Source organism: Canis lupus, chromosome 1, assembly GCF_011100685.1.
Source record: "Canis lupus familiaris isolate Mischka breed German Shepherd chromosome 1, alternate assembly UU_Cfam_GSD_1.0, whole genome shotgun sequence".
NCBI lineage: Eukaryota > Metazoa > Chordata > Mammalia > Carnivora > Canidae > Canis > Canis lupus.
This window is the reverse complement of record NC_049222.1, coordinates 55,412,530-55,437,065: the sequence shown is the minus strand read 5'-3', so window position 1 is coordinate 55,437,065 and position 24,536 is coordinate 55,412,530. Positions and strand designations below refer to the sequence as shown.

The window sequence follows — 24,536 nt, the reverse complement described above, 5'->3', positions numbered from 1 at the left end:
CAACGAATTTCCCAGAGTACACCACAAACCATTGGATGAAGATTATAAAAGATATCACAGATACGGCTTATAATGTTTGTATTCCTTGGGAGCACCATTATCTGTCTGGGTTGACTGCGCCCTAATCTCGAGTCCCTCCCGAGGAATGCTAATCCAGGCTTGACTCTTAATTTTTTGTAGAGGTTCCTTCTCCTGGCCTGAGTGGGAGTCTTCAAAGTCACACAACCGCTTTCCCAAGACCTGGTCGCCTTAAGGTGACACCCCATGTCTTTGGGAAAGTCATCGGGATGTTTCTGAAGCTTTCCTTTCTGGGGCGAAAGCCAAGGGTGGGTGCAATGGTGATGTTGACTGCTTCTTTCTCTCATGCCTCTCCAAACACTGGGGACGTTTTCCCTTAGCTGGGAAAATTCTTCTGATTTTTTTTTCTTTTGTCTCCTATTCCTCCTTGGAATCTTATCTTTGAAGTGAAGTAATGGTGCCATTTTTTTCCACTCATGTTCAATAACTAGACTACAAGCTCAGCCACCCTGTTGTTTCCAGTTTGTAAATCAGTAGCTAGCTGTGTTTAAAAAAAAAAAAAAAAAACAGCTGATGATAACTTCTTCTTCCAACAGATCTGCATCATACATCTCCTTTAAGATATGGGGAATCTTGGATATAAAATATTTTTTTATTTAACAATAAATTTGTTTTGTTTTTTTTTTAACAATAAACACCTTTATTAAATGACCGAAGACAGAAGATTTATTTGCCTTTCCGGGCTTTGATTTTCCTCAGATAGAACTCCAGCTCCTTGCCCTCTAGCACACAGCCATCTGCCCGGCCGCCCTGGCCTGGTCTCGAAGCGATGCATGCAAGAAGCTTGCCCTGTTGGAACTGCTCCTCCAGAAGACTGCTGATTTTGGCATTCTTTTTCCTTTCATCATACTTCTTCTGGATTTTCTTTGATCATTTTTTATTTAAAATCTCTTCCTCCTCAGGCGTCAGCTTGGCCCCCTTCTTGCGTCCGGGGCAGTGCATAGTGGGACTCGTACCACTGTCGGTACGGCGTGCTGTCATGAGCACGATACAGTTCTTCACCAGGGTCTTGGTGCGGACCAGTTCATTGTTGGATGCATTATAGACAACATCGATAATCCTGGTTTTGCGTGTACAACACTCTGAGCCCCAGGAGAAGTTCCCCACGTCTAGCCTCAAGTAGCAGTGAGTAGCTGTTTTCTGGAGGTCCCAATGTGGGAGTACAGATGGAAAATTTCAGATGATGTGCTAAGTGTACAAGGCTACATATTCTTACTGCATTCTCTCTCTCTCTTTTTTTTTTTTTTTTTTTTGGTGATTTTCTTATTATGGTCTGAAGCTCTGACCACTTCAAAATAACCTAAAGTGCTTGTTAAAAAAACGTGAGTCCTGGCCCTAGCCCATCTTACTAGAGCATGATCTTTGCAGATGAGGCTAGGAAATCTGTCTTTTTAATAATCACTGGATTGGTTGTTGGGCATACTAAAGTTTGAGAATCACTGTGTAATGGAAAGGGTGCTAAAATGGGAGTTTTGTGGGTTCTTGGGTAAGTGATAAAAGTTACTAACTTGCAGATTAAGGTGAATAGATATCTTCAACATCCCTTCCTGATCTGTGATTCAATAAATGTTGATGATGTGTAAAAAAAAAAAAAAAAAAAAAAGGAATAAAAGGTTCTCTTTCAAAAAAAAATTGTGGCGGTGGTGACACAAGTCTGTGAATCTACTGAAAACGATTGAATTGTACACTTGACATGGGTAGATTGTCCAGAGTGTGAATTACATGTCAAGAAAGTCGTTAATGACTGCAAGGTGGTGGAGCTGCGGGACGGCCCGTCCTGGCCTGTAACGTGCATCCCTGCTGCTCCCCGGCCCTGACCTTTGTCTCTGCTATTCCGGCTTGCTGCTTGCCCGCTTGTTCTTTGGTGAGTCATGCCCAGCAAGCAGGCAGGAGGCAGGAGGCTGTAGAGAAAGTATTTTTTTTATGTTTGCATGGTTAGAGTTTTCTGAAAGAATTTTACTGGGACCTGGGACAAAGGACAGGCCTTACAAGTTACTGGATAAATGGACTCCCCTCTCCTGAGGTCTGGGCTTACCTTCCAGAAGGGTTTGAAACCCAGGAGCCATGAGGACTTCTAAGGACTCTCCCCTCCTGGAGAGAGGAAAGAGGAACCATATGTATACACACCCCCAGCTTCATATTGTTTGGGCTCTTCACCAACAACACAGACCCCAGGATGGGTACCTGGTCGCCAGTTTGAGCCCCATCATGCGGCCGCTGGGAAGGATCACAGAGCCTGGCGCATCTTCACAACATGTTTTCCTAACGTTGGTTTAATGGTATAGTTTTTGATACCATCTCTTCGTATCAGAACTTTTTAAAGTATCTATGGAGTTAAATAATTTTACTCTAGAATAATTAATTAAAATGGTTTTTCAGTTACTGATATATAATTTTTGAAAATGTCAGCTAAGTTTTAGAACTGTCAAGTTTGGGAATATTCTTCTTCACTGTGAGTGTAGGATTTACAGCATTTCACATTTTCTCAGTGACTAGTCACATTTTAATAATATAAATGCTCCTTTAATTATCTTCATTCCCCAGTTTGTCATCAATGTCCTCAATGTAATGGCATATTTTATTTTTTTATTATTTTTACCAATAATACAAGTGTGTCAAATCAGCTATATGTTTAAATATTTTTATCTACTTACATGATGCACTCCCCTCATTAACTGGATCATCAAATACTACAAGAGCAAATTCATTATTCGCATTCAAAATTTAATTCATGAATGATTACTTCTGGTACCATCTGAACAGCACGCGGTTATAATGAATGTCAGGATAATTTGTGACATTTCAACACAGAGCTGCCCAGCAGCACGAGGGCCCTGGAGCGGAAGCAGGAGCCCACCCCCGGTGCAGCACTGAGTTGCTACTTCATAATCATGAAAACAGAACTGCCCCGCATGTCAGGGCACTAACCGGGGTCTCCGCGGGCTCCGCGCAATTCCATGTCGATGATACACCAAGCGTCCCCTCCAGGGCCAGCGCAGTCCCAGTTCTCAGGCCACCACCAGGACAGGAGGAAGGGGTTCCCCAGTGGGCTTCCCAGCCCATCATCACTCTGGAGGCAGATCTGGAGAAGGAAGCAGGACAGTGATTCCTCGGAGGCTGAGCGAGCTCCCAAGGCACTCTTTCGTCTCCTTCCCTCCACTTCCACGTACAACCAGGGTCTGGGACCCCAGGCTGAGTGCAGGTGAGTGTCAGCCCACGACGAGGCTAACCGCTCTAGGAGCATGACTTCCTTTATGCAGCAGCCCCCCAACCCACCGTAGCAGGTGGAGAATACTCCTAGTAACCACCCAGTAGGTCACCATCCAGGGCTCCCACCAAGGTGGCTTCAGAGGGCAAGCCCAAGGCCCGCCCCCTGCGGCTGCGCCCCCCAACCCTGCGCCCACCCTGTGTGACGCTGCCCTGCTGGGCGACACCCTTCCTTCTCCAAGTACCCTCTGCTTGATCCGTGCATCTGGCAGTCCTGGGCAGATACCCTCCCCCCAGCCTCCAGTGTCTCAAGGTGCCCAGTTCAAAGGTCACATCATGGTGCTACTGCCGGTAGTGGTGACGCTCCACTACTCCTCGGAGGGTCCCAGCTCCTCCTTGTCTTGCAGGGCTTCTAACCAGCAGGGCAGGCATCAGGCCCACCCCAGCCTCAGTGCACAGATGGCAGAGATGTTCCCCAGGCCCCCATGCTGTAGGCAAGGGCCAGGTGTCCTGCGGTGCAGGTGCACCCCAAACCTCTGGAAAACATCTGCTAGAGTATCAGTGCTATGTGTCCACAATGATCAGGGAGTAAAGGAAACGGGTGACAAGTGCACCGAGGGAACAGAGGACACGTGCTTTCTCCGACCAGGGCCTGAGAGACTGCCCAGGTGCTGCCCAGGTGTGCGTGAGAAGGAAACGTGGGCAAAGTGGTGTATCCAAGACAGAGGCAAGACTGCGTGAGGGTCTGAAGACACGCGTGGCATCCAGGGCCTCGCTCAAGACTCAGCAGCTGGCACGGAGCATCACTCTCTGTATCAAAATTTAAAATATAAGACTGAGAAGATCGGAAACCACGTACCACAGGACCAAGAGAGCAGCGAGAGAAATGCCGAGTACTCTAAAAGGGAAGGGGTCTTAGTTACCAGAAATCTTAGTTTCAGGAGAGCTACCCCTCAGTTTTACAAACCTCAAGGATTCAAAAGAAAATAAGTATGCTTAAAATGTATAACTAATACCTGGCAACTTCTAAAGCCAGCCCAAACCAGCCTTTGTTGCAAGTCTAAGTGCTTGAAAATTGAACATTAATGGGACAAATAATTTTGTCAAATCCAAACATTGCATAAAATGCTAAAAACAACTCAAAATAAGGGACCATCGTACGAGCCCGTGTTGCTCTGCTCGCTTCTTCCTCCCAATCTGGTCTGTGGATCCGCCCATGAACCGCCCTGGACTCGGCCCTCTGTCGCCGGGGAGGTGGCTCTGGTGTGGGGAGGGCCCCCGTTCCACGCAGGCAGGGCCATGGCCAGGGCACTGCCACACAGAGAGGGCGAGGCTTGCTAGCAGCAGCCACGACCCACAGGCACACAGCACAAGCCCGAGGACATGTGACACTCCAGGCCCGCCGTCCCTTGCTCTGGATCCATTCCTGGTCAGCAGGAAGGTTCCTCTGTCATAGGATGGAAATTCTATGCTCAGAAATCACTCTCCCCCCTAACTTTGTAGTCCTGGCTCTATCACATCCAGCATCCAGGGCCAGCAAGCTCACGCTCAGCCCCGTCAGGAAATCTTGGAAGTCTTTCCTTACACTAAGGCTCGCCCAATGGCACCAGGACGTGCCCAGCTCTGCGCCAGGGCTCCTGTCCCCACTGCCACTGGTGGCACCCACCGCCGGGTCTTGGGCAGAGCCCGGGGCTCCGTCCCAGAGGCGCCGGCGCTGATATGGGCTCCCTGTTTAACCCAGCCCAACACTTTACTCCCCAAGAATCAGTTTTTCAAAGAGTCTCTTTTAGAAAAAAAAAAAGTCTCTTTTAAGGTAAAAAAGTGATCTCGAAGGTCAAGCTGGATAGTTAGGTTAATTATTCTGTTCTCCGAGCTGTTTCCTCCAACATAAGCCACTCTGTTCACCTCAGGCCTTTAGTCACACGGAGTTCACTGTCCTTCCAGGCCAGGGCTCCTTTGCTCTGGAAGCTGCACGGACGAGTCTCACACGTAGCTGCCCAGCTGCCTCTGCACTTGTCTCCCCGACACGCCCCTTCCTCGGGCGGAGGCTGGCTACGGTGTCCGTGTCAGGAGGGCAGGGCGGCCAGCAGGCCAGAGCCGGGCCAGCCCGACCCCAAGCAGGACGTGCATGTGACTCGGGGTGCCCCGTGCTCCCGAAGCTGCCTCTCCTTGCTGCCCTGCGTGAGTCCCACTCTGCAGCTCTCCCCTGTGCCAGCATCCACACTGAGCCACGGGTGGGACACCTGCCTGCTTCCTCTGGAGAATATTCCCATTAGCTTTGGTCCCATTGACAGCCTTAACTGAACCGTGGACCCACTTGTCGGACCTGAAGCCTGGGGCCTCTGCAAGCTCAGGATCAGGACGGCTGATCCCCTAAAGTGTGGAACGTGGGCCTCAGGAGGAAGCTGCCCAGATGGGCACCTTTACTAGATGCCCCCCCCCCACGCTTAACAGGTGCTGCTCACACGCCCGCCATCCCTGCTGGGCGCGCTCAGGGGCAAGGGCACACCTAGGGAGCGATGGGGCGTAGGGCCCATAAACAGGCTATTCCAGCACGGAGAGGGAGACAGAGTCCGGGTGGCAAGGAAACAGGCAGCCTCCGAGGCTGGAGGTCTCGGAGAACAGAACGCACCCCTGGGGGGAAGGGCCCACGGACACAGAGGGACACACGCACACATTCCAAGGGCAGGTGCGGCCTCAGGAGCACGTGGCCCATGCTGGGTCCCAGCCGGGGAGCCCGTGGCCGCTGCCAGACCCAGACCCACAGCGGCCACAGGTCACAACAGGTGGAGGAACAGAAGAAAAGGTTTTTATTCATGTTGAGTCATCACCAGTAAAACACTCACACTTGAAAAATGCCACCATGAAAGTCAGGTTTCACCATAAAAATGTGATTCATGATTAGTATGTCAAAATGTATTTCTGAACAAAAAATATTAGTCATTCGAAACCTAACTCGAGGAGCGCGTGGGGAAATGGATGTTGTCGTCACTGGATTCGAAGCTATTTGACATCACTCGACTAGGGGTGTGCGGTGATGACGGAGGTGGCTCCTCCCAGGTCTCATTAAAGGGCCAAATTCTCCGCGTGACTGGAGAACGACAAATCTCTGACGCTGCTAAGTCACCCAGAAATTTCAAAAGCCGCCTCCTGCTATCCTTTCAAACCATTTCACTGAAATCTAGCTGTTATCGGGTATCACAAAAATAAGTCCCAGCTGACGTAGATTGCAGGGGCCCAGAACAGAAGCACATGCTACAGGCTACCGGAAGTGACTGCTTGCAGAGGCCAGCCAGGGAAACGCACTCGTAACGAGCACCGGGTCACATCGCACGGCGCTGTGCACTCACACAAACGTGGCACGCCACAAGGCGAGGCCAGACCCACAGGGCCGCTCCCGGCTCGCCTGGCCCACTTTCTGTTCTACTTCCTCTCAGCGCTCCTGGCTCAGGTTCACCTAGATGTTACACAATCACATGGTCATGTTAGAGAACCTTAACCATCTGCTATGGCGTCCCTTCACGTAATGAGGACCCAGCAACGATTTCTGTAACATTGAGGCAGAGATGAAATGAAAACCTGGCACTTGATGAACCACGAAGTCTGCTCATTTACTGAAATCACTCTCTTTATTAATAAAGGTGACTTTTAATTAAAAAAAAACATAATTTAATTCAAATAAAAAAGTACAAAATGTAGCACACAATCACAGCTTCCCTTACGTGACTGGGCACACACACGCCTCACTTCCAGCGCAGTGAAGGTTGCGGCCCCATGGGCAGCAGCACAGCAGGAGCATTGAGTCCAGCGCTGGCTCCGTCAGGAAAGGGCGGCGAGGAGACTGTGCAGCGTCCAAAGCTCGTCACACCCGGTACAGTCCTAGGCCACTACTACTGTTACAGTCCAATTTGAATTTTAATACGATCGACGGACAGATCTGAAATGAAAGCACTGCTTGATGGTTTCAGATGCATTTTGGTATTAAATACGCTTCCAGGCATCTTTACACACAAGTTACAATGATAACGAAGACAGCCCACGGCTAATGGCTTCTTCTACGACAGGGGCAGCGACCACGAACGTTGTCAGCCTCAACTCCTCAACTCCATGGATTAGAAGTCGTAATGACCTCTAGATTTCTTCAAAACAAGCAAACTAAGTAGAACACATTTTAATATATAAACCTTAATGGTCTAATAACCCTTCCAGATGGAAGGAAATACAAAATAAAGCTGACATATCAAATCTAACTTTCGGTAATAAGCTTCAGGTCACTTTGCCAACTATTTGTACAACCACCTAATATCAAATATGCTTTGACTCTGGATGGCTAAAGCCACACACACACACAGAGTTGTGTAACCTACAGCTTTATTGACACTTTTCAGTAAGCTCTTAATACTCATACTTTCATGGGTTCAGTCCTTGTAATGAATTTGAGTTGTAGATAATCAAATTTCCACAGAGAAATGTGTAGCCAAATCAAATCAAGTATATCATATCTTCCATACATGGGCTCAAGTAGGAAGCATTTTGTTTAGTATAATGAAAACTTAATTTTTAAAAATATCTGCAGTCTTTTTGAAACACAAGGCACCAATAGGGAGCAGACATTCCAACAAAGAGTGATTGTCTGGGAAAAAAAAATGGAACTGATCAGAGTCCTTTGTCCTTTGTTGATTAGAATACTTCCTTCCTTCACGGCTATGCAACATCTTCCAGATAATCCGCAACATCACTGAGCTGGGACACAGTCAGGTCCTGTGTCAGGTCATCAAGCTTTGTTGTTCAAAAGAAAAAAAAGAACGGGTATTAGAATACAAGCAGAGTTATAAATAATCCTTAAAATACTTGCTATAATTTAAGTATTATCTTATAATCTACAAACTGCTTCATATTCACCTTCTGTTTTGAAATCTGTGAGAATTACCAAAAGGCTGACCTAATAGCAAAACAAAAAACCTGCTAACATATCCCTCCGAGCTCCTCTGGTATCTTCATAGCAGCATGCCATGGCCTCCTGAGGGTGGCATGAGGCGCACAGGTAAGTGGCTGGCTACTGGAAGCCGCTCAACGTGTCAAGAGCTCTCACTCACCCTCACCAACAATCCAGTGAGGCAGGCATTCCCATTTCCATCTCACAAACCAACCAAGGATTGAAGATTAAAGCCTGCCTAAGAAACCACAGCACATAAAATAGGTGCCCAGATGCTGCTACCTCAGATGTGCTGTTTTCATTGTAAAACACGCCTCTCTCAAAGGCTTTCCCCTGCCTGCTCATTCCTTGATGGTCACAAGCATTTGGAGAGCCCTCCTCATTCTGGAAGGTTCGCTCCCTTTAGGCTGTAGCAACCCACAAGCCCAGAGGCACTCACGGGAACAGGGTCAGCTGTGTATGGGCGCCCACAGGAGATCCTGAGGTGCTCCCTGACCCTGCATCTCACACACATCTAAGTATGTGGAACATGGATCTCCAGAATGGACACCTAACCGTTCAGCCAGCCTGCACTCCTGCTTGCATCGTCCCCTGTGGGACTTCTGCACCAGCCCTGATCTGCCTGCTGAAATGCGGCTTCACCTCCGCCATCACAGCACCCTTGGACCTGTGCCAATTTCCACCCTGACGTCTCCAAACAGGACCTCTTGCTTCTGCTGACTATACCACTGAGGAGGCCATTTCTGACTCCAGGACTTGGGCCAGGAACTGTCCTGTCACAACCTTCAACTGTCTCCTAATCTGCGTAAACTGGCTAGAGCTCTGCAGTAAATAAGTGTGAGACACACACACATGGCACTCGGCAAGCAACGCGCACACCCACTTTATCACTGGTATTGAGGTCATCAATTTCCACAGAAAGATCTTCTTCGATCTCTTCACCAATACTCAGCTCACTTTTCTCTGATCGATGGCTGGTACTAGTTTGAGAGAAAGAATAAGGAAAAAGAACATTGAATATAAACATTTAAATAAAATATAATAAAACAATATTAAATATGATTTCATACATATTATCTCACTTGATCCTTAAGTAACTAGCGAGGGCAACACAAACAGATGAGTCACTTCGAGAGACAAGAAAAAGGTGTCCATAAAGGTGACCAGGACACAAGTCAAGGAAGATGCAAACACAGATTTTTAAAATTTCATCTACCACATCATGCCCGTCTCTCAAAAAAATTGTTTAACAATAAATTATTCTGTTAAAAGGTAAACATAAACTCCCAATTGGGGGGATAAAAAACCCTGTCAATTGTGTAAAATTCTCAGACTCTAGTTTAAAAGTTCTAATCAAATCCATAGTAAGTATTTCCAAACTCTCCAACAATGCATGGGTTATGTTACATATGTAAAAAGGCTATCTGAACCAACATAGTAAGAGACGTTATCTGAATCAAAACAGGAGCTGCGTGTGGCTGCCCCTCCATGATGTCCAGGACCTCATGGCCCACAGCACCTAACACCTGGGAGCAACCCCATGACACTTCCTTGGGTTCCCTGCTTTACCCACGCCTATCAGGCAGGCCTCCTGGACATAACACATTTGTTCACATCCTAGTGCAAAACGAAAATAGGCTTCAAAGTCCAATTTATAATTCTGGACTAACTATCCTTGTCTCTTCAACTGCAACCAGTATGAATGAGAGCGCCGACTACCCTAAAATAAGCATGAATGGAATGGCCACACCTCTCTGGGTCAGAAACTATTCACGATGTACCTACTGCCCAACTACTTTTCTCACCTGTTGAAGTCATCAATGTAGTCATCTTCCTCTCCAGTGCCTGGTAAGGTGAAGAAAAAATATGTTTATACCGACATGCTCCACAATTTATCTGTGATCATATACACAAATTTCTTTCAGGAAACACTGCATCAATGAATAATATTGCATCATTTAAAAAGAAGTCTCCAGAATCAGAAATACTACTATTAACCATATATAATATGAAAACAAAGGACCAAATAAACTGCCTGGGAAATAATAAAATGTGTGTCATGAAATGTAGTTAATTTTTTTATTCCAAGTACCCAAAAGCTGTGTACGTTTACTATTTATAAAGTCCCTCTGCCCGTCCTCCACATGTGCACTCTCTGTATCAAATAAATAATTTTTTTTTTAAAGGAGGCAGCTGAGAGCTGGACAAACCAGATGCCATTAGAGTGGTGGAGAGAACCCTGAGTGGAAACCTAAATAAAGTACCAGAAGTACAAATTATTGGGAAAGTGGTTCCAAGAAGAGACATGTGCAAAGGCCCAGATATAGGGAAGGTGCGGTGGTTTGGAAAACAGTAAGGAAGCCAGTACAAGCTCAAAATAATCAATCTGGGGGGTAGGAGGGAGGTGAGAGCAGAAGGGCTGGCAGGTCATGCTTGGGGGGAGGGGCAGGAGTGCAGGAGAATAAGGAAGAGGTGTGTAGTTTCTATCTTCTGAAACATCCAACCCCTGTGGGAAGATATGCGCTGAGGGGCGGGGGATGGTGGGGATGGGGAGGGCGACCACATCAGGAGGCTCAGTCAGTTGTCAGTTGAGCATCCAACTCTTGGTTTCAGCTCAGATCATGATCTCAGGGTCGAGAGATCAAGCCCCAGTCAGGTCAGGCTCTGTGCTCAGTGGGGAGTCTGCCTGACATTCTCTCCTTCCCCTTAGGCACTCTTTCTCAAATAAATCTTCAAAAAAATTAAAAAAAAAAAAAGACCACCTTTGCCCAAATTGTCCTCAGTGCCCTTACCCATCAGGTCTTGGGAGATAAGTCACTTCTTAGGTGAGGCCTTTCCAAAATGCCTAGGCCAGGATAAGTCACCCTATGACCTGTTTTCCTACCAGTGCATGTTGACTCGCTAACAGGCCAGGTATTTGGAGGGACCTGTTTCATGGAGATCCTCCCTACTACAACCCAAGCTCTATGGTGGCATATGGAGTAACTCTGGGTTCATGAAGACTACCCAAACATCTCATCATGAAGTGCACACTAAGACTAAGCCACTTCAGTTAAGATTTTATTCTAAAAAATAATCACCTTCAAGCAACCAACACTAAAATTAGAAATCTAGTTACCTAACCCGAGCGATCCAATTTTATCATTGACCAGTTTCAGATCTTTCAACACTGCGTTTCCTCTTTTACCTGTAAAGGAAAAATATTCACACTAAATTGACTTTTAGAATACAACAGTCTCTAAAATCATACCATTTTTCTTCAGCATAGAGTTTATGACTAAAATGCCATAATGGAACACCAAGAAAGAAGTACAAGCTCTGATGAATGATTGCTGGTGTCATGCATTGCATCTCCTCGTTCACCACACGAACACCAGTCTTTATTAGAAAATAAAATACTTTCCAGTCCAACTAACCAGCATATCACTGTCTATAATGAGCCTCACCAGTATGAGTTCATTTCTCTCATCAATTTTACTTTCCTCTGAACTTCTCAACGTTGCTTTAATTCAACTGCTTTTTCACTGACCAAACTGACCTCACTGGTTTTATTTCTTCAGTCCCAAGTGCTCAATGTCCCTTCCACATCATTATTCCCTGATCAGTGTTAAGAGTGACGTGATTGTGACATCCTCAACCCCTACTGTTGGTGACAAAGGCCAGGGGAAAGAAGAACAAGAGGTAAACTGATGGGCGTGCATTAGCAAGCACACAATGAGTTTGCTAGATAGCTAAAAGCAGCCACACATCACCTCCTTCACCTGTCCTATGGCAAATCCTACTGCCATAATATGTGATATTAAAAGGTTAGTAAGGGCAGGCCAGGTGGCTCAGCAGTTTAACGCCACCTTCAGCCCAGGACATGATCCTAGAGACCTGGGATCGAACCCCATGTCAGGCTCTCTGCATGGAGCCTGCTTCTCCCTCTGCCTGCGTTTGTGTCTCTGCCTCTCTCTCTCTCTCTCTTTGAATAATAAAATCTTTTTAAAAAATAAATAAAAGGTTAATAAATATTGCAAAGTTATGCAAAATCACATCACAGTTTCCTAATAAAGATCTGCTTTTTAGAAAACGTTCTCAAAAGAGGCACACTTATGCTCTGAACACACGGTCGATTATATTTACTGTGGTAAACAAAGTTCACCTACGTATCTACATGTTTATGGCTGTGCTTTCTTTGGTCTTGTTGCCACCTGTGTGTTGGGGGGAGGCAGGAAATAAACTGTGGTGTAGCTATCCTGTATCTTCCTAAAGACCCACCTCCCTGCTACATGTAAAAACGTCAGATTCATATTCCAAAGAATGAAGTCTTGCCATCTGCAACAATGTAAATAGAGCTACAGAGTATAATGCTAAGTGAAACAGGTCAGAGGAAAGACAAATACTGTATGATCTCACTGGTATGTAGGATTTAAGCAACAGGTGATGGGGACTAAAGAGGACACTTATCATGATGAAAAAATAAATAAATTTTAAAAATCACATTCACAAAATGATGCCAATATCCAAGGTAGAAAAAAAAAAAGACACATTAGACCCAAATAGCTAAAGACTGAATATTTTAACATTCCTATGACAATTACTGTGGTACCACAAAATCTATAAAACAAATTATTAAGAACTGAATTTAAGTTCTACTCAAATCAATCTAAATGTTCAACAAGAGGAAAATGATTTAAAAATACTACATTTACTATACAAGGCAGCTAAAAAGCCAATTTCCTGAAAGTATTCTGATGGCACAGAGAAACAGAATACAAAATGATGAAGCAAACGTGACCATACTAAAAAGTAGTGAAGAGGAAATGTCGGTGGTTTTAAAATTATGGGCTTTCTTAGTACTTAAGAGAAAACACATCCTCAGTCCTCAAAGTCCGCGTCTTCAGTAAGGAGACCGGGGGCTTCCAGGCACTCACTTTCAGAGTCTTTCAGTGAGGGGGCTCCAGCAAGGGAGCTGAGTCCACTTTTCAGAGGGGGCGCATCAGAGAGTGATGCAAGGCTTCCTGCTTGCTTACTAGGTTCACTTCTCCTAACAAGAAACAAGTGGACAGTTAAAGGTCACACTAAGACATAAGCAACTTAAAATATACATATCACATATGCACACAGTGCTGGGAAAAAGGTTAAATATTTCATAGATTCAAAATCATTAAGTATTCCTACAGGGCAACGCAGGCTGAGCACTATCATCAGCATATCCAAATGGCAACTTAACAGTGAGAAATCCGCTCAGCTCTCTAAAACAGTTTGATGTCTTACAAATTAAATTGCTCTGTCCTCTTCAGTGTGAGTTTTATCAGAAGCCCCCTCCAGCATGCAGCAAGGCAGGGAAGGGATGGCCCAAGAGGTGACCTGACCTGCACAGCTGACCTCCCCGACATCCTGCGCTCCCCACCCTTCAAGCAGGTGTCTACCTGCCCCACCACCGCCCTCCACACCCACGGCCCACCCTCCTCAACCCCTCCCGACCACTTCCTACATCCTGAGGCCTCCTCTCCAGCCCTGCTCTGCCCCCACCCACTTGGCAGGAACCTTCAGGCTACTCCTGGCACACCCACCCACCTGCCCACAAGGGCACCCACATGCCCCCTCATTCCAGCAGACAGCCTCCGCACTGGGTGCTGCCCTGTGCACCTAAGCACAGCAGTGTGGGAACCAAACTCTCCCCCGCCCCTCAGCATATCACTCCTTCTCCTAACAGTGGACTATTCTCTGTAGACATGCACCCTGGGATATTCCACATTATTTCTCAACACCCTGCTCCTTCACACCCCTGTACAACACACTTACCAGGAAAATGCTCCCCATTTACAATCCCCGCCATCCTTTCCTGAACCCACCCTAATCTTTGATACCCTGTCCCCCGCATCCCCACAATCCCATTATCCCCACCTACACAGGGCTACGTGCAATGGCTGACTTTCAGCACTTAGCTCGGGGACCCATTCCAGCCTCCTCCTTCAAGGACACCTCTCTTGGGTCTCCTTAGTCCCCTCCCCTCTTCTCCTCACCTCACTCACCTCCACACTGCCACTCCCCAGGTGACCATCTCCAGCAGGCTTGAAAATGAAGATGTCTCCCCTAACTCCTAGACCCTTTCCCCACCGTGGGCTTGACCTCTGCCTTAGCAACCTTCCCACCCTTGACACATCAGAAGTGAGTTCTAGACTGTCACCTGGCATACCTGTGCAGCCCACGCTTGCTCTCCACTTTTTACCTGTCCGTGGTGTTTTCAACCATCTAATTATTCAGCTGAAAACCCTGAACTTCTCTTGATGTCACTTCATTCTCTAACACTCATCAGCATATCCTTTCAGAGCTAACCTCAAAAGATATTCCCAAACCACCTATTTCTTACCACCTATGCCACCATCTTCCACCTGGATAATCCTGACAGCTTCCCAGCTGGAGACTCAGCAGGCAGGTGAGCCAGTGACTCTGCTGCTCTCAGATCCCGGGGCTCCCAGGCTCCCTCAGGGTAAAGCCACACTCCTGCTAGGATAAGCACTGCATCCCCCTCCAGAGTCTGTGTCCACAACTGCCCCTAGCTGATCTCTGACACCTGTCACCACCTCTGCTTGTGCTGCTCCCTCTCCCCAGAGTTCTGAGAGCTCAGGTATCCACCTGGCTGACTCACCCCCTTGAAGCGAGGTGGTCCCTGTCCTGAGGCTCTAACTGAACAGCACATACCTCCACACACTCACCCCCCCACCCTTAGCTTGGTCCCTATCACTCTGACTGCATCCACCCACACAGCATGTTGGGATCACTTCTTTAGCCTCTGTCCACAAGAGCATAAGCTTCTGGAGGCAGGAGTGTTTGTGTTTTAACTGCTACATCTTGTACCTGAAACAGTACCTGGCATATGACAGGCACTCAGTATACACTTACAGAAATCGTTAATACACAGGTTTTTTGCCACCTGGAATTGTTTTACAACATAAAGGCTTTAAGGAGAGAAAATCAGACTTACATATTCAGTAATTACAGAAGATTTAGGAGCTCATTTTTTTAAAATCCAAAAACAAGAGTTTACTCACCAACCATAAGTTTTCTCTGGTTTAGGAATGGGATCATCAAAGAAAGAATCCCCTTCCATATCACCATCTGGACAAAGACCAGCTTTGTCTTTGACATCTAGATTTTTGTTACTTAAGAAAGATCCAATTTTTGTTTCATGGGCCAGCAAGTGGAGGCTGCTTTTGCTCTTTGGTTCTGCTGATGAGATGCTTGTATCACTCTGACTAGCATCATTGCTGGCCTTCTAGAACGAGAGAATGGGAAAGAGAAGAGGTGTCTTTGGTGAAATAAAACATTAATAAGCTATCTTAAATAGTAAAATGTCATGTGAACATACGCGAATCTGTGTCTCGGTGTGCAAGGGCACGTGTGGGGTCTCACTACTGCAAGGGGGTGGGGAAGCCCCAGGACCTAACAGTTCATCCCTAGTTCACAGCATGGTTAACTTCTGAGGGCGAAAATGTCAACTGTCATATGTTTACACCATTCTTTGTCTCCCTTTCTAAATGGAAATAATTTTACCTATCCCATTTATAAACAAACTTTCCCATTTATAAACAACTTCTGCATTTCCTCTTACATGTACATCACTGCTTTGAAAATTATCTTAAATTAGTAAATTTCCAACCTGCAGAAAGGAGAAGGCATTACTAGTAAAGATGTAAGATTAGTTCACCTAAAGGAACAAAATATTAAAAAACAAAGTGGTCCATCAGTAAAAATAGCAGTTTTCCATCCAGTGCCAAATATAACACGCGTGAAGGTGAAAGATGCCACCTTTACCATTGTTGTTCCAAAGGTAGACTTGCTACAGAAAGCACTGGTCTATGTTCAGACTCTCAGATAACTTCCTCTCATGCCTAGGGACATGTGTACCATGCATGTTTCTGGGCATCTTGAATCGTACAAAATCCTCAAGCATTTTTATGCCTGTCTCGCAGATCTGGTGAAGTTGGCAAAAGAGCACACTGCTTCCTCGTTTTCAGCTGGCCTTAATCTGTACTTCATCATTCTAGTCCACATTTGGTCAGATTTTTTTTTGCCTTTAGGAAGGCTTATTTTAACAACAAAAATAACAGCAAACACAAACAACCATGCTAGTCACGACAGAGGTAGCTGACATTTCTGGAGAGCCTTCCCATCTTCCCATAGGTTATGTCCTCCTCACCCTCAAAGCAGCCTATGGTGTGTGGGGAGTGGGTTCTGGTTTCTCTGCAGATATGGAAGATGAGGCATGGTGTGCATTTTTTTTTTTTAAAGGTGACAAACGTGGGTATCCTATCTCCTTGGTGACTTGGTCATACAAGCAAACATGGCAAAACCTGCTCTGAACCCAAAAGAACTGCACACTGATGAACCAATGTGAGGAAAGGAGCCATGACATTCTGGGTGGACAGAAACACAATGGCAATTTGGTGCAACGCTGCTATAGATACTGTTGGTTAAAGTCAACCTTTTCATTCCCCGAGCTGTACACAAACTCTCTGTTCCTGTTACATGCCTGCCTGCTCCATGCTGAAGGAGACCTCGGGGTGCTTGTAGCTGAGCAGAATGTCTGTAATGCACGTGGATGGATAACAAGAGGAGTTTAAATGCTGGCTGCCGTCTGTCAGGTCCAGGTGCTTATGACCAACCAGACTCTCCCTGCATTCCTCATTCTCCCCATCTTGAAACTGCTGGCTCCCCATGAGTGAGGACTGGCTGAGAACAGCATCTGACATCCGGGCAGAGCCTGCCGGCCCTGAGGGGTGGACTGGGCCCTATACATCCTACACACAGTCCGCGCCCCTAGGACTAAGGCCAGGAACAGGGACCAGTTCCCTGGGGGGTCAACTGACCCTTGGCCCACTTCTCCAGACTCCCCTCCCCCATTTTCAAAGATAAATGAAATAAACGTGCACGGACTGCCAAAATACATACATACATATATATATTTATATATTTTTATATGTATTTATATATTTTTTTATATTATATATATATATATATATATTTTTTTTTTCAGTCACTTGTCAAGGTTCCCAGAAAGTGAAAGGGTCAGGTCAATACAGAAATCTGATTCCAGAGCGCAGCTCTTATGTCATGCTATTACGGCCAAGTTGTTATTAAACTGCAGTGTCTGTGGGTTCAAACTGACAATTTCCCAAAATTCAGCCTTGCACACTGAAAAGGGCAGTGCTGTGTACGATGCCTGTGGTGTGTAAGAGAAGACTCTCCTGAGAGGTGCATGGGCCAGGCCATCCACACTCTACTACCAGCCACACGATCCCAAGGAACTGAATGTTTGCAGGCATGGGTGTCCCCAAGAATTCAACCTGAGTAGTCTTTTCCAAACCTGGTTTCTGCCGGGAGATAAGAAAGAAAGCATGTGCAGCTGGGGAGAAATCTCTGGAGAAGAAACTCCCTGACGTAGACTGCCTTTTCACTATGCATAGAGACAGAATGGGGCATTTGTGTATGAAGATGCATGTTTACACTTTCACACTATTTAGAGGCCAGGATTAGCTGACAGCAGATGAGACATGTACTATACAACTTCTAGGACCTTGTACACTGCTATATGTTCCAGAAGTTATTAATATAGATAAATTACCATAAAAGACATGTCTGGAAAAATACCAAGTTATCATCCTTTAGACAACATAGGATATTTTCACAGGGCAGATACATTTTATGACTTCCTAACATTCTTGAAATTTTCCTGGTATAATCAAATACAGAGAATTATCACCCACTTATATATCCCTTAGATTCATGTCCGCTGTAAGTTATGATTGATATGATTAAAAATGAATTTATAGATTTTCAAAGACATATGCATTTGGAAATAAAAACCCTGAGTCTTGTGATACTTAAACCCATTTACAATTATAGATACTGAGTGATCCACTTCCTCCATCAAACACTCCTGAGAAAATTCAGAAGGACACAGTGGTGTGAAATAAAATGGAATGTAAATGTAAAGCAACTTTACAAAAAACAGCGATTATTCCAATAGAGTCTTCCTTCCGCATGAATTCACATCACCAACGTAACTTAAATTCGCATAATGAACTATCTACACATAGTACCTAACACCTATCCGTGACTAGTTTTTGACCGGTTTCAGCAACATTCCTGCTACAGGAACAAAGACTAGTTTGAGGAGGACAAGCTTCATGGACAAGCACATGCATAATATGTATTTTTTAAAATAACAGTATGTTTTAAAATTATAGTTCTACTTATCTAGGGAGTAAAATTTAAAAATACTCAATCTGCTTTGGAACTGTTCTCAAAATGAATTTCTAAACCCCATAGGAATGTATCATTATAACTATGGCTACCTGTTTACCAAAAGGACCATTACTCAATTGGGTTACTAATGAATTCACTAAACTTCATTCCAAATCACTTTTACTGCTAGAAAAAAAATTCACACGGAGAGAAAGATTTATCAAAACATCTACAGATTAATACGAAAGTATTATAGAACTTTAAGAGCAATTTCCATGCAAGAAATCCAAATCCTTGGGCAACTAGAAATCAAATCATGATATATACCCTGGGATCGGTTTTAAAAACCTTTACCAGGCAGCCCCGGTGGCACAGTGGCTTAGCACACCTTCGGCCCGCATTGGGTTCCCTGCATGGAGCCTGCTTCTCCCTCTGCCTGTGTCTCTGCCTCTCTCTCTCTCTCTCATGAATAAATAAATAAAATCTAAAAAATAAACAAACCTTTACCGTGGCTTAAGACAAGTCTTTGTCTTATACACATAAACTTAAGTTACTTGTGTTCCTACCACCTAGCTGTGGATAATCTGGAGCTAAGATTCAGGAGGAATCTAAATGGTGAAAATCAAGCACTGTTTAAAATAAGTAAGTGTAAAAAAAAAAATAAAAAAAAATAAAAATAAAAATAAAAATAAAAATAAAATAAAATAAGTAAGTGTAACAACAAAAATCCCTGGACGATGCCTTGGAATTCACTCCCTGGATAACCTCACAGGCCTCAAGCAGTTGTGATGGGTTAAATGGTATCTCCCCAAACAGAAGATGAAGTCCTAATTCCCAGGACTTCAGAGCATGCCCATGCTTATAAATCATGTCACATTACAGGAGGCAGGTCTCTACAAGAGAAGACATTCAGGGAGAACACGTGTGAACAGGACAGTGGGGACAGATGATGGGTCTACAAGCCAAGGAACACCTAAGGACCACCGGCAACAGATCCTCCTCCTGGCCTGCAGGAGGAAGCAGTTGGGCAGATACCCTGATTTCAAACCTGCAGCCTCTAGAACTGTGAGACACTACATGCCTGTTGTTTTAAGTCACCAAGTTTGTGTACCTTGTCACAGCAGCCCTACATGTAGATGCTTATAATAAATAACTAAAGCCTGTTTTGTCTTTTCATAAAAGGGAGACACCTACTGAACAGCACGAAAGCAGTCATTTAATTCCCTTGGACCAATCTCAAGACTCTTCATGGTGAATTAGTGTAAAGTTGTAAGAAAGGTTTAGTCTATATTTAATGCTCTACAAGCACACTTAAAAATTTGGATTTCAGTCATTTCTAGATTAACAGAAAATGAGCCTCACAGAGAAAGAAGTTTCACAGTGAAAATAATTACAAATTTTCGAGGAGCCAAAAAAAAGTGAATTATCACTAGAGTATCTTAAGAACCTAAAAAAATAATTTTTCCAAACTAGTAACAGAGAAACATCAAAGCTAAAGAAATACCTCAGTTTTGCAAAAGTATTTTAAAAATGCATGAGTATTCATTCCCTTCCTCACCCACACCACAAGCCCCCAGCTCCCCTCTCCCACCCCACCAAAGCCTTTTCCTTGATATGACTTGAACAATTTTACCACAGCTGCAACACACATATATTTAAAATTTATTGACCTCGAAAGTAAATACTGTAGGATTCTAGAGTCACAGAATATTGCAACTTCTCTAAAATCTCTGTTTTTCTAGAAAACCTCTGTGCCTCACGCTCTCCAGATGATCTATGATTCCTGTAGAGGCACTGTATCTCTGGCTTTGAAGCCAGATTTGAAAACGACCCTCTGAACAGCTCCACCACCCGGTCCAGCCAGCAGCTCTGGGGCCAGGGGACAGTGCCCACATCCAGCCTGGGATCTGAAGCAGCTAGACACAGACAGCTGGCCAGAGCTATGGGCCGAGTGGCAGAAATGCTGTTGGCCCATGTATCCACCCACTCTGGCTGGGTGTGTGTGTAAGGGAATGACAGTGCTTGGTTTATCTAAAACGCCCTGAGAAGACTGAAGACCCACAAACATGCCTATCCATCCACTCCCAAACACACATGCTTTGTGGTCTTCATCACTGCCTTCAACCAGCAGAAGCCAGGCTTATCCCAGAATTTTAAAAATAGGGAATAATTTAAAAATATCCTTTTATGGGAACTTGAAGCAAAAAATACCTCAATACACACTAGTATTATAACACCTGAGAACTGGTTACAAAAAAGGATGATCTTTCCTATTTTTTAACATAATGATAAAAAGTATCTGAGTCTAAAAATTAAACAAAAACTGTCTAACATCTTAAATAACAAACCTAAGTTAGTAGAACCTACCAAAAGTCTGTTGTCATTTTTGATATGCATTTTCTTTTCTATGACAACTGGCACCACGTTTAGTAACATGAGAGTTTACAATGAAGTAGACTATTAAGGAGGGTACTTTGGAAGTAAGTATTAACAGACACTTGAATGTTTAAAGAACCACCCCCCCCACCAAACACTTCTCCACCAGTATTCCAATTCTCCCATCCATCTTTTACTGTCTCACAATAGTAACAAAAACCAGAAGCGTAACTTATTTGCACCCAACTTAAATTTGTTCAAAAACCTTATATTTTGCTCTGCACGCACATTGACAGGTTTAAAATAGCAAGTACAAATCATTTATGTGTCTCTACACATGCACACACATACACACACACACACACGAATGACCTTTAAAGTTCATTTCTAACATGAATATAACTTCTCTGAAAACTGCCAAGGATCTCTGAATGAGCCATTAATACCGTGCCTCCCTGTATGTGAAAAAAGTAACAAGACACATCAACACTCCTTGCTCAGTGTCCTGGACTCTCCTGCTGCTCTGCTCATGGTCCCTATAGGGCACACTTGGCCATGGCAGGCAGAGTCACCACTTACAGATTTGCACAACTGGGAAACGCCCTCTAGCTACCATGTGAAGGGCTCCCCCTGGAGCCTTGTGCTACCTCAAGACCACATGCAGCTTGGTGTTTGAATATTAAGATGTTAAGAATGTTATAGGATATTAAGGATCTGCAAACCCACAGCATGCACGAGGCAAAGCAGAAAGGTAGATGAATGAGGACCTACAGGTTCATCCGCTACCAAGCTGCAAAAAGGCAATGCCAAATATAATTCAGATTAAGGCAATAGAGAAACAAAATCAGAAGTAGAGGAGAAAAAAGCTTCCAAAGAGACGAAGAATCTGGGGTGGGGAATACAAAAATGAAGTATAAGGGCCCGACGGACAGCCTATAGCTCCAGGGCTGGGGCCTCCGTATTCCTCAGACACCCCCCAAGGTAAGGGGAGCACATGAGGCCCACCCGCTGCAGAGTGAAGGGTAAAGTCCAGGACGCATTTCACTGCAAAGTGAAATTTCATCTTTCACTTGTGCTTTGGCTGTACGTACAGACTTCTTCAAAATGTTTTAACCAATAAGATAATAAAAATTTAATACCATGAAATATGCTCTAAGCTTTCTTAAAAAGTGTAAGAAATTGATTAAAGGTATCTTTAAAAACATGCTGGTTTATATTTTCAGGTGAGTCTCACCTCTCCAATTAGCCTGTCAGCTGCTTCAGTGGGGACCATAATAACCTGGCTGGCCCACAGCCCTTAACACAGCGACTTTCTCTAAAGTGTTCAAACATACCTACTAAATAACACTCTAAAATGTCTTCTCGTGGACTAACACATAAAAATAATGTGAATAAATATAGTAATGGGAATTTACCAGTGAAACCACTAGAACTAAAGACAGCTAAAATAGCAAATGTGATTTTAAAAACCCTTTAATTTTAAAGGTCTTCAATAATCTATACATAAATTAAGGTTCAACGAGAGCTGAAGAATCTCACAGAACTAAATATTAAATATCTTAAGTATCTTATTCTAGATAAGGTGAGAAGTGTACTGATGAGTAGTGCTTCTAAGACCTGTAATATTTAAATTTTAAAAGCAGCTAATCTACTGGTTTAGTCAATTTTTGTCATGTTTTGGGGAGGGAAAAAAAAGCAGCCATGGCACCCATCACTGCAGTATCAGCTCGCCCAGCCCTGTGTGTCCCAGTGGGCCTACCATGAGCCAGGGCTTCAGGGAAGGCTAATCACTGTGCAATGGTCTGATAAGTTGCTGAATGCTGAACACAAAAATGTCTTGAAAGAAACTAAGTTTAGCCTCCAATTTATCAATTGGGACTTATCCAAAAAGCAGTTTCATGCTCTATTTACCTCAGATAAAAATCATAACGTTAAGAATATGTACATGACCATCCATTCAAAATGAAAATATGTATTTTCAACCTTTTTATTGCCAACAAAACAAAGAATTCTCCAAGTAAAGCCTGTTGACAGCACATTTTTAAAATCCAACAGTATGATTTTCACCTGGATAAAAATCAAAAAATCAAATTACTTTTTGTTCTACACCCCATGACTTGGTTGTATTCTGATTTCAGACAGAAGACAGTGACACTGGCATAGAACACTGAACCCTCGGCCAATAGGGATTCAGTGCCCGCTAGGAGGCCCACAGAGTTGGCGGTCTGCGGTGGCACAGGCTGCTTTTTCCCTCTGCCCTCATGCATGTTACCTTGGCACCAGACTTCTGCCCGCTTGTCTTCTTCTTACCTTGTCCTTTATACCTTGGTATCTGAGCATGAGAATAAAATGACATTTTACCACAAAGTAGAAATCTTTACAAAGAAAGTAATTCATCAAACTAATAAAGTTTCCTATGAGAAAAGCTCTCAGGAATGGAAGCCCTGATCAATATGCTCCTTTCTGAAACCCATATTTTTTCTTCTCATTCCTTAATTCTCTTCTTCGAGTGGTTCCACCCGTGTAACTACCGTACCTCACACCTACTGGGTCCCACGTCCACGCTGCGACCTTGCCCTGCCCCACAGCATCTCTGCGCTCCATGGCCAAGCCAGGCCCGGCCTCCAGAGCACTCTCCTCCAGGAGCTGCCCTGGCCTCACCTGGCCTTGCCTCACTCAGGAGCACACAAAGCGGGTTCCTGTGGATGGGGCTGGGCTCCAGGCTTGGCCACAACGTCCCACAGCTCCTAGTGCTCTCCATGGGCACCCAGACCAACCAGGTATGCTGAGAGCCCAAAATGATTCAAAGACCACTGAGAAATAAAAGACAGCTGGCAAGAAAAAGGTGGGGAAAGTGCTTAATCCCCAAATCCACATACCCAGAACTACACAGAACTGCCACCAGAAGGCCTCATCTTGAAATGAGTCCTCCATGGCACTGAGGGCATGGCCGCCCTCACAGGGCCTCTGCTGCCCCACCTCCGGCCTCCGCCACCCCCACGGGCCTCCAGCGCCCCCACGGGCAACCCACAGAAGGTGGTGAGAGCAAGTAAGGGGACACCTGGAGGGGATTGCCACTCTCCAAATCCACCTTTTAAAATTAACAGCACTTCTCTGTACTTAAGGCCACATTTCCTAACTGACTTAAAAGATTCTCATCATAATTCTTAGATCTTAAAAATAAAATCTGCATAGAGAAAATATGTCCAAGACTTTAATGTTATCCTGAACACACACCACATGTCAAAGGTTCATAGTGCTAATTTGCTTTACAAAATACTAATTTGCTAAAAAGAGAACTTCCAAACAGCTCAATGCTATAGGTACTGATGTTCTGGTATGTGCATTAATTTTAGCCCCTTCACAGCCGGACATTTTCACAGAAAGCACAGCTTTTTCACAAAGACTCCTGTATCTGACAATTCACTAAAAGGGACTTTTCAAATTTACTCACGACCTTGTTCTCTGTAACCACAGTTACAGCCTCCCATTAGCATGGAGGGAAAACCTTCCCCACAGAGAAGCTAACTAGATCTCAGAGAGGAGGGACACGTACAAACTGCATGATGGTCTCTTTCCTGGGCTGGAAATAAAGCAGAAAATCCTATGATTTGAAAAGATGAAATAAAAAAGATAAAAAGCAAATGCAATGTCACAGACCCAGGGACAAAACAACAGGAACCACTTGGTATCTAAGCCCAGG

The 24,536-nt window shown here is 44.6% G+C and overlaps 1 protein-coding gene and 1 pseudogene across 7 annotated transcripts in view; both read right to left on the bottom strand.

Annotated features, from left to right (window-relative positions):
• Positions 1-717: 717 nt before the first annotated feature.
• LOC119875906 lies at positions 718-6,299 on the bottom strand (annotated as a pseudogene).
• Positions 6,300-7,639: 1,340 nt separating this feature from the next.
• CEP43 (centrosomal protein 43) overlaps positions 7,640-24,536 on the bottom strand; it is a 28,975-nt gene continuing 12,078 nt past the window's right edge. For 2 of the 7 annotated variants that reach the window (XM_038526535.1, XM_038526537.1), the window contains exons 7-13: positions 23,106-23,165; positions 15,262-15,485; positions 13,138-13,250; positions 11,340-11,408; positions 10,027-10,066; positions 9,105-9,201; positions 7,640-8,064 (exon numbers count right to left, since the gene is read on the bottom strand). In XM_038526535.1, coding sequence (XP_038382463.1) covers positions 7,990-8,064; positions 9,105-9,201; positions 10,027-10,066; positions 11,340-11,408; positions 13,138-13,250; positions 15,262-15,485; positions 23,106-23,165 — 678 coding nt within the window. In that variant the 3' untranslated portion in view covers positions 7,640-7,989. Of the gene's footprint in view, positions 8,065-9,073; positions 9,202-10,026; positions 10,067-11,339; positions 11,409-13,137; positions 13,251-15,261; positions 15,486-23,105; positions 23,166-24,536 lie in introns of all 7 variants that reach the window. The other 5 variants (XM_038526539.1, XM_038526541.1, XM_038526538.1 and 2 more) reach the window with 4 other exon arrangements.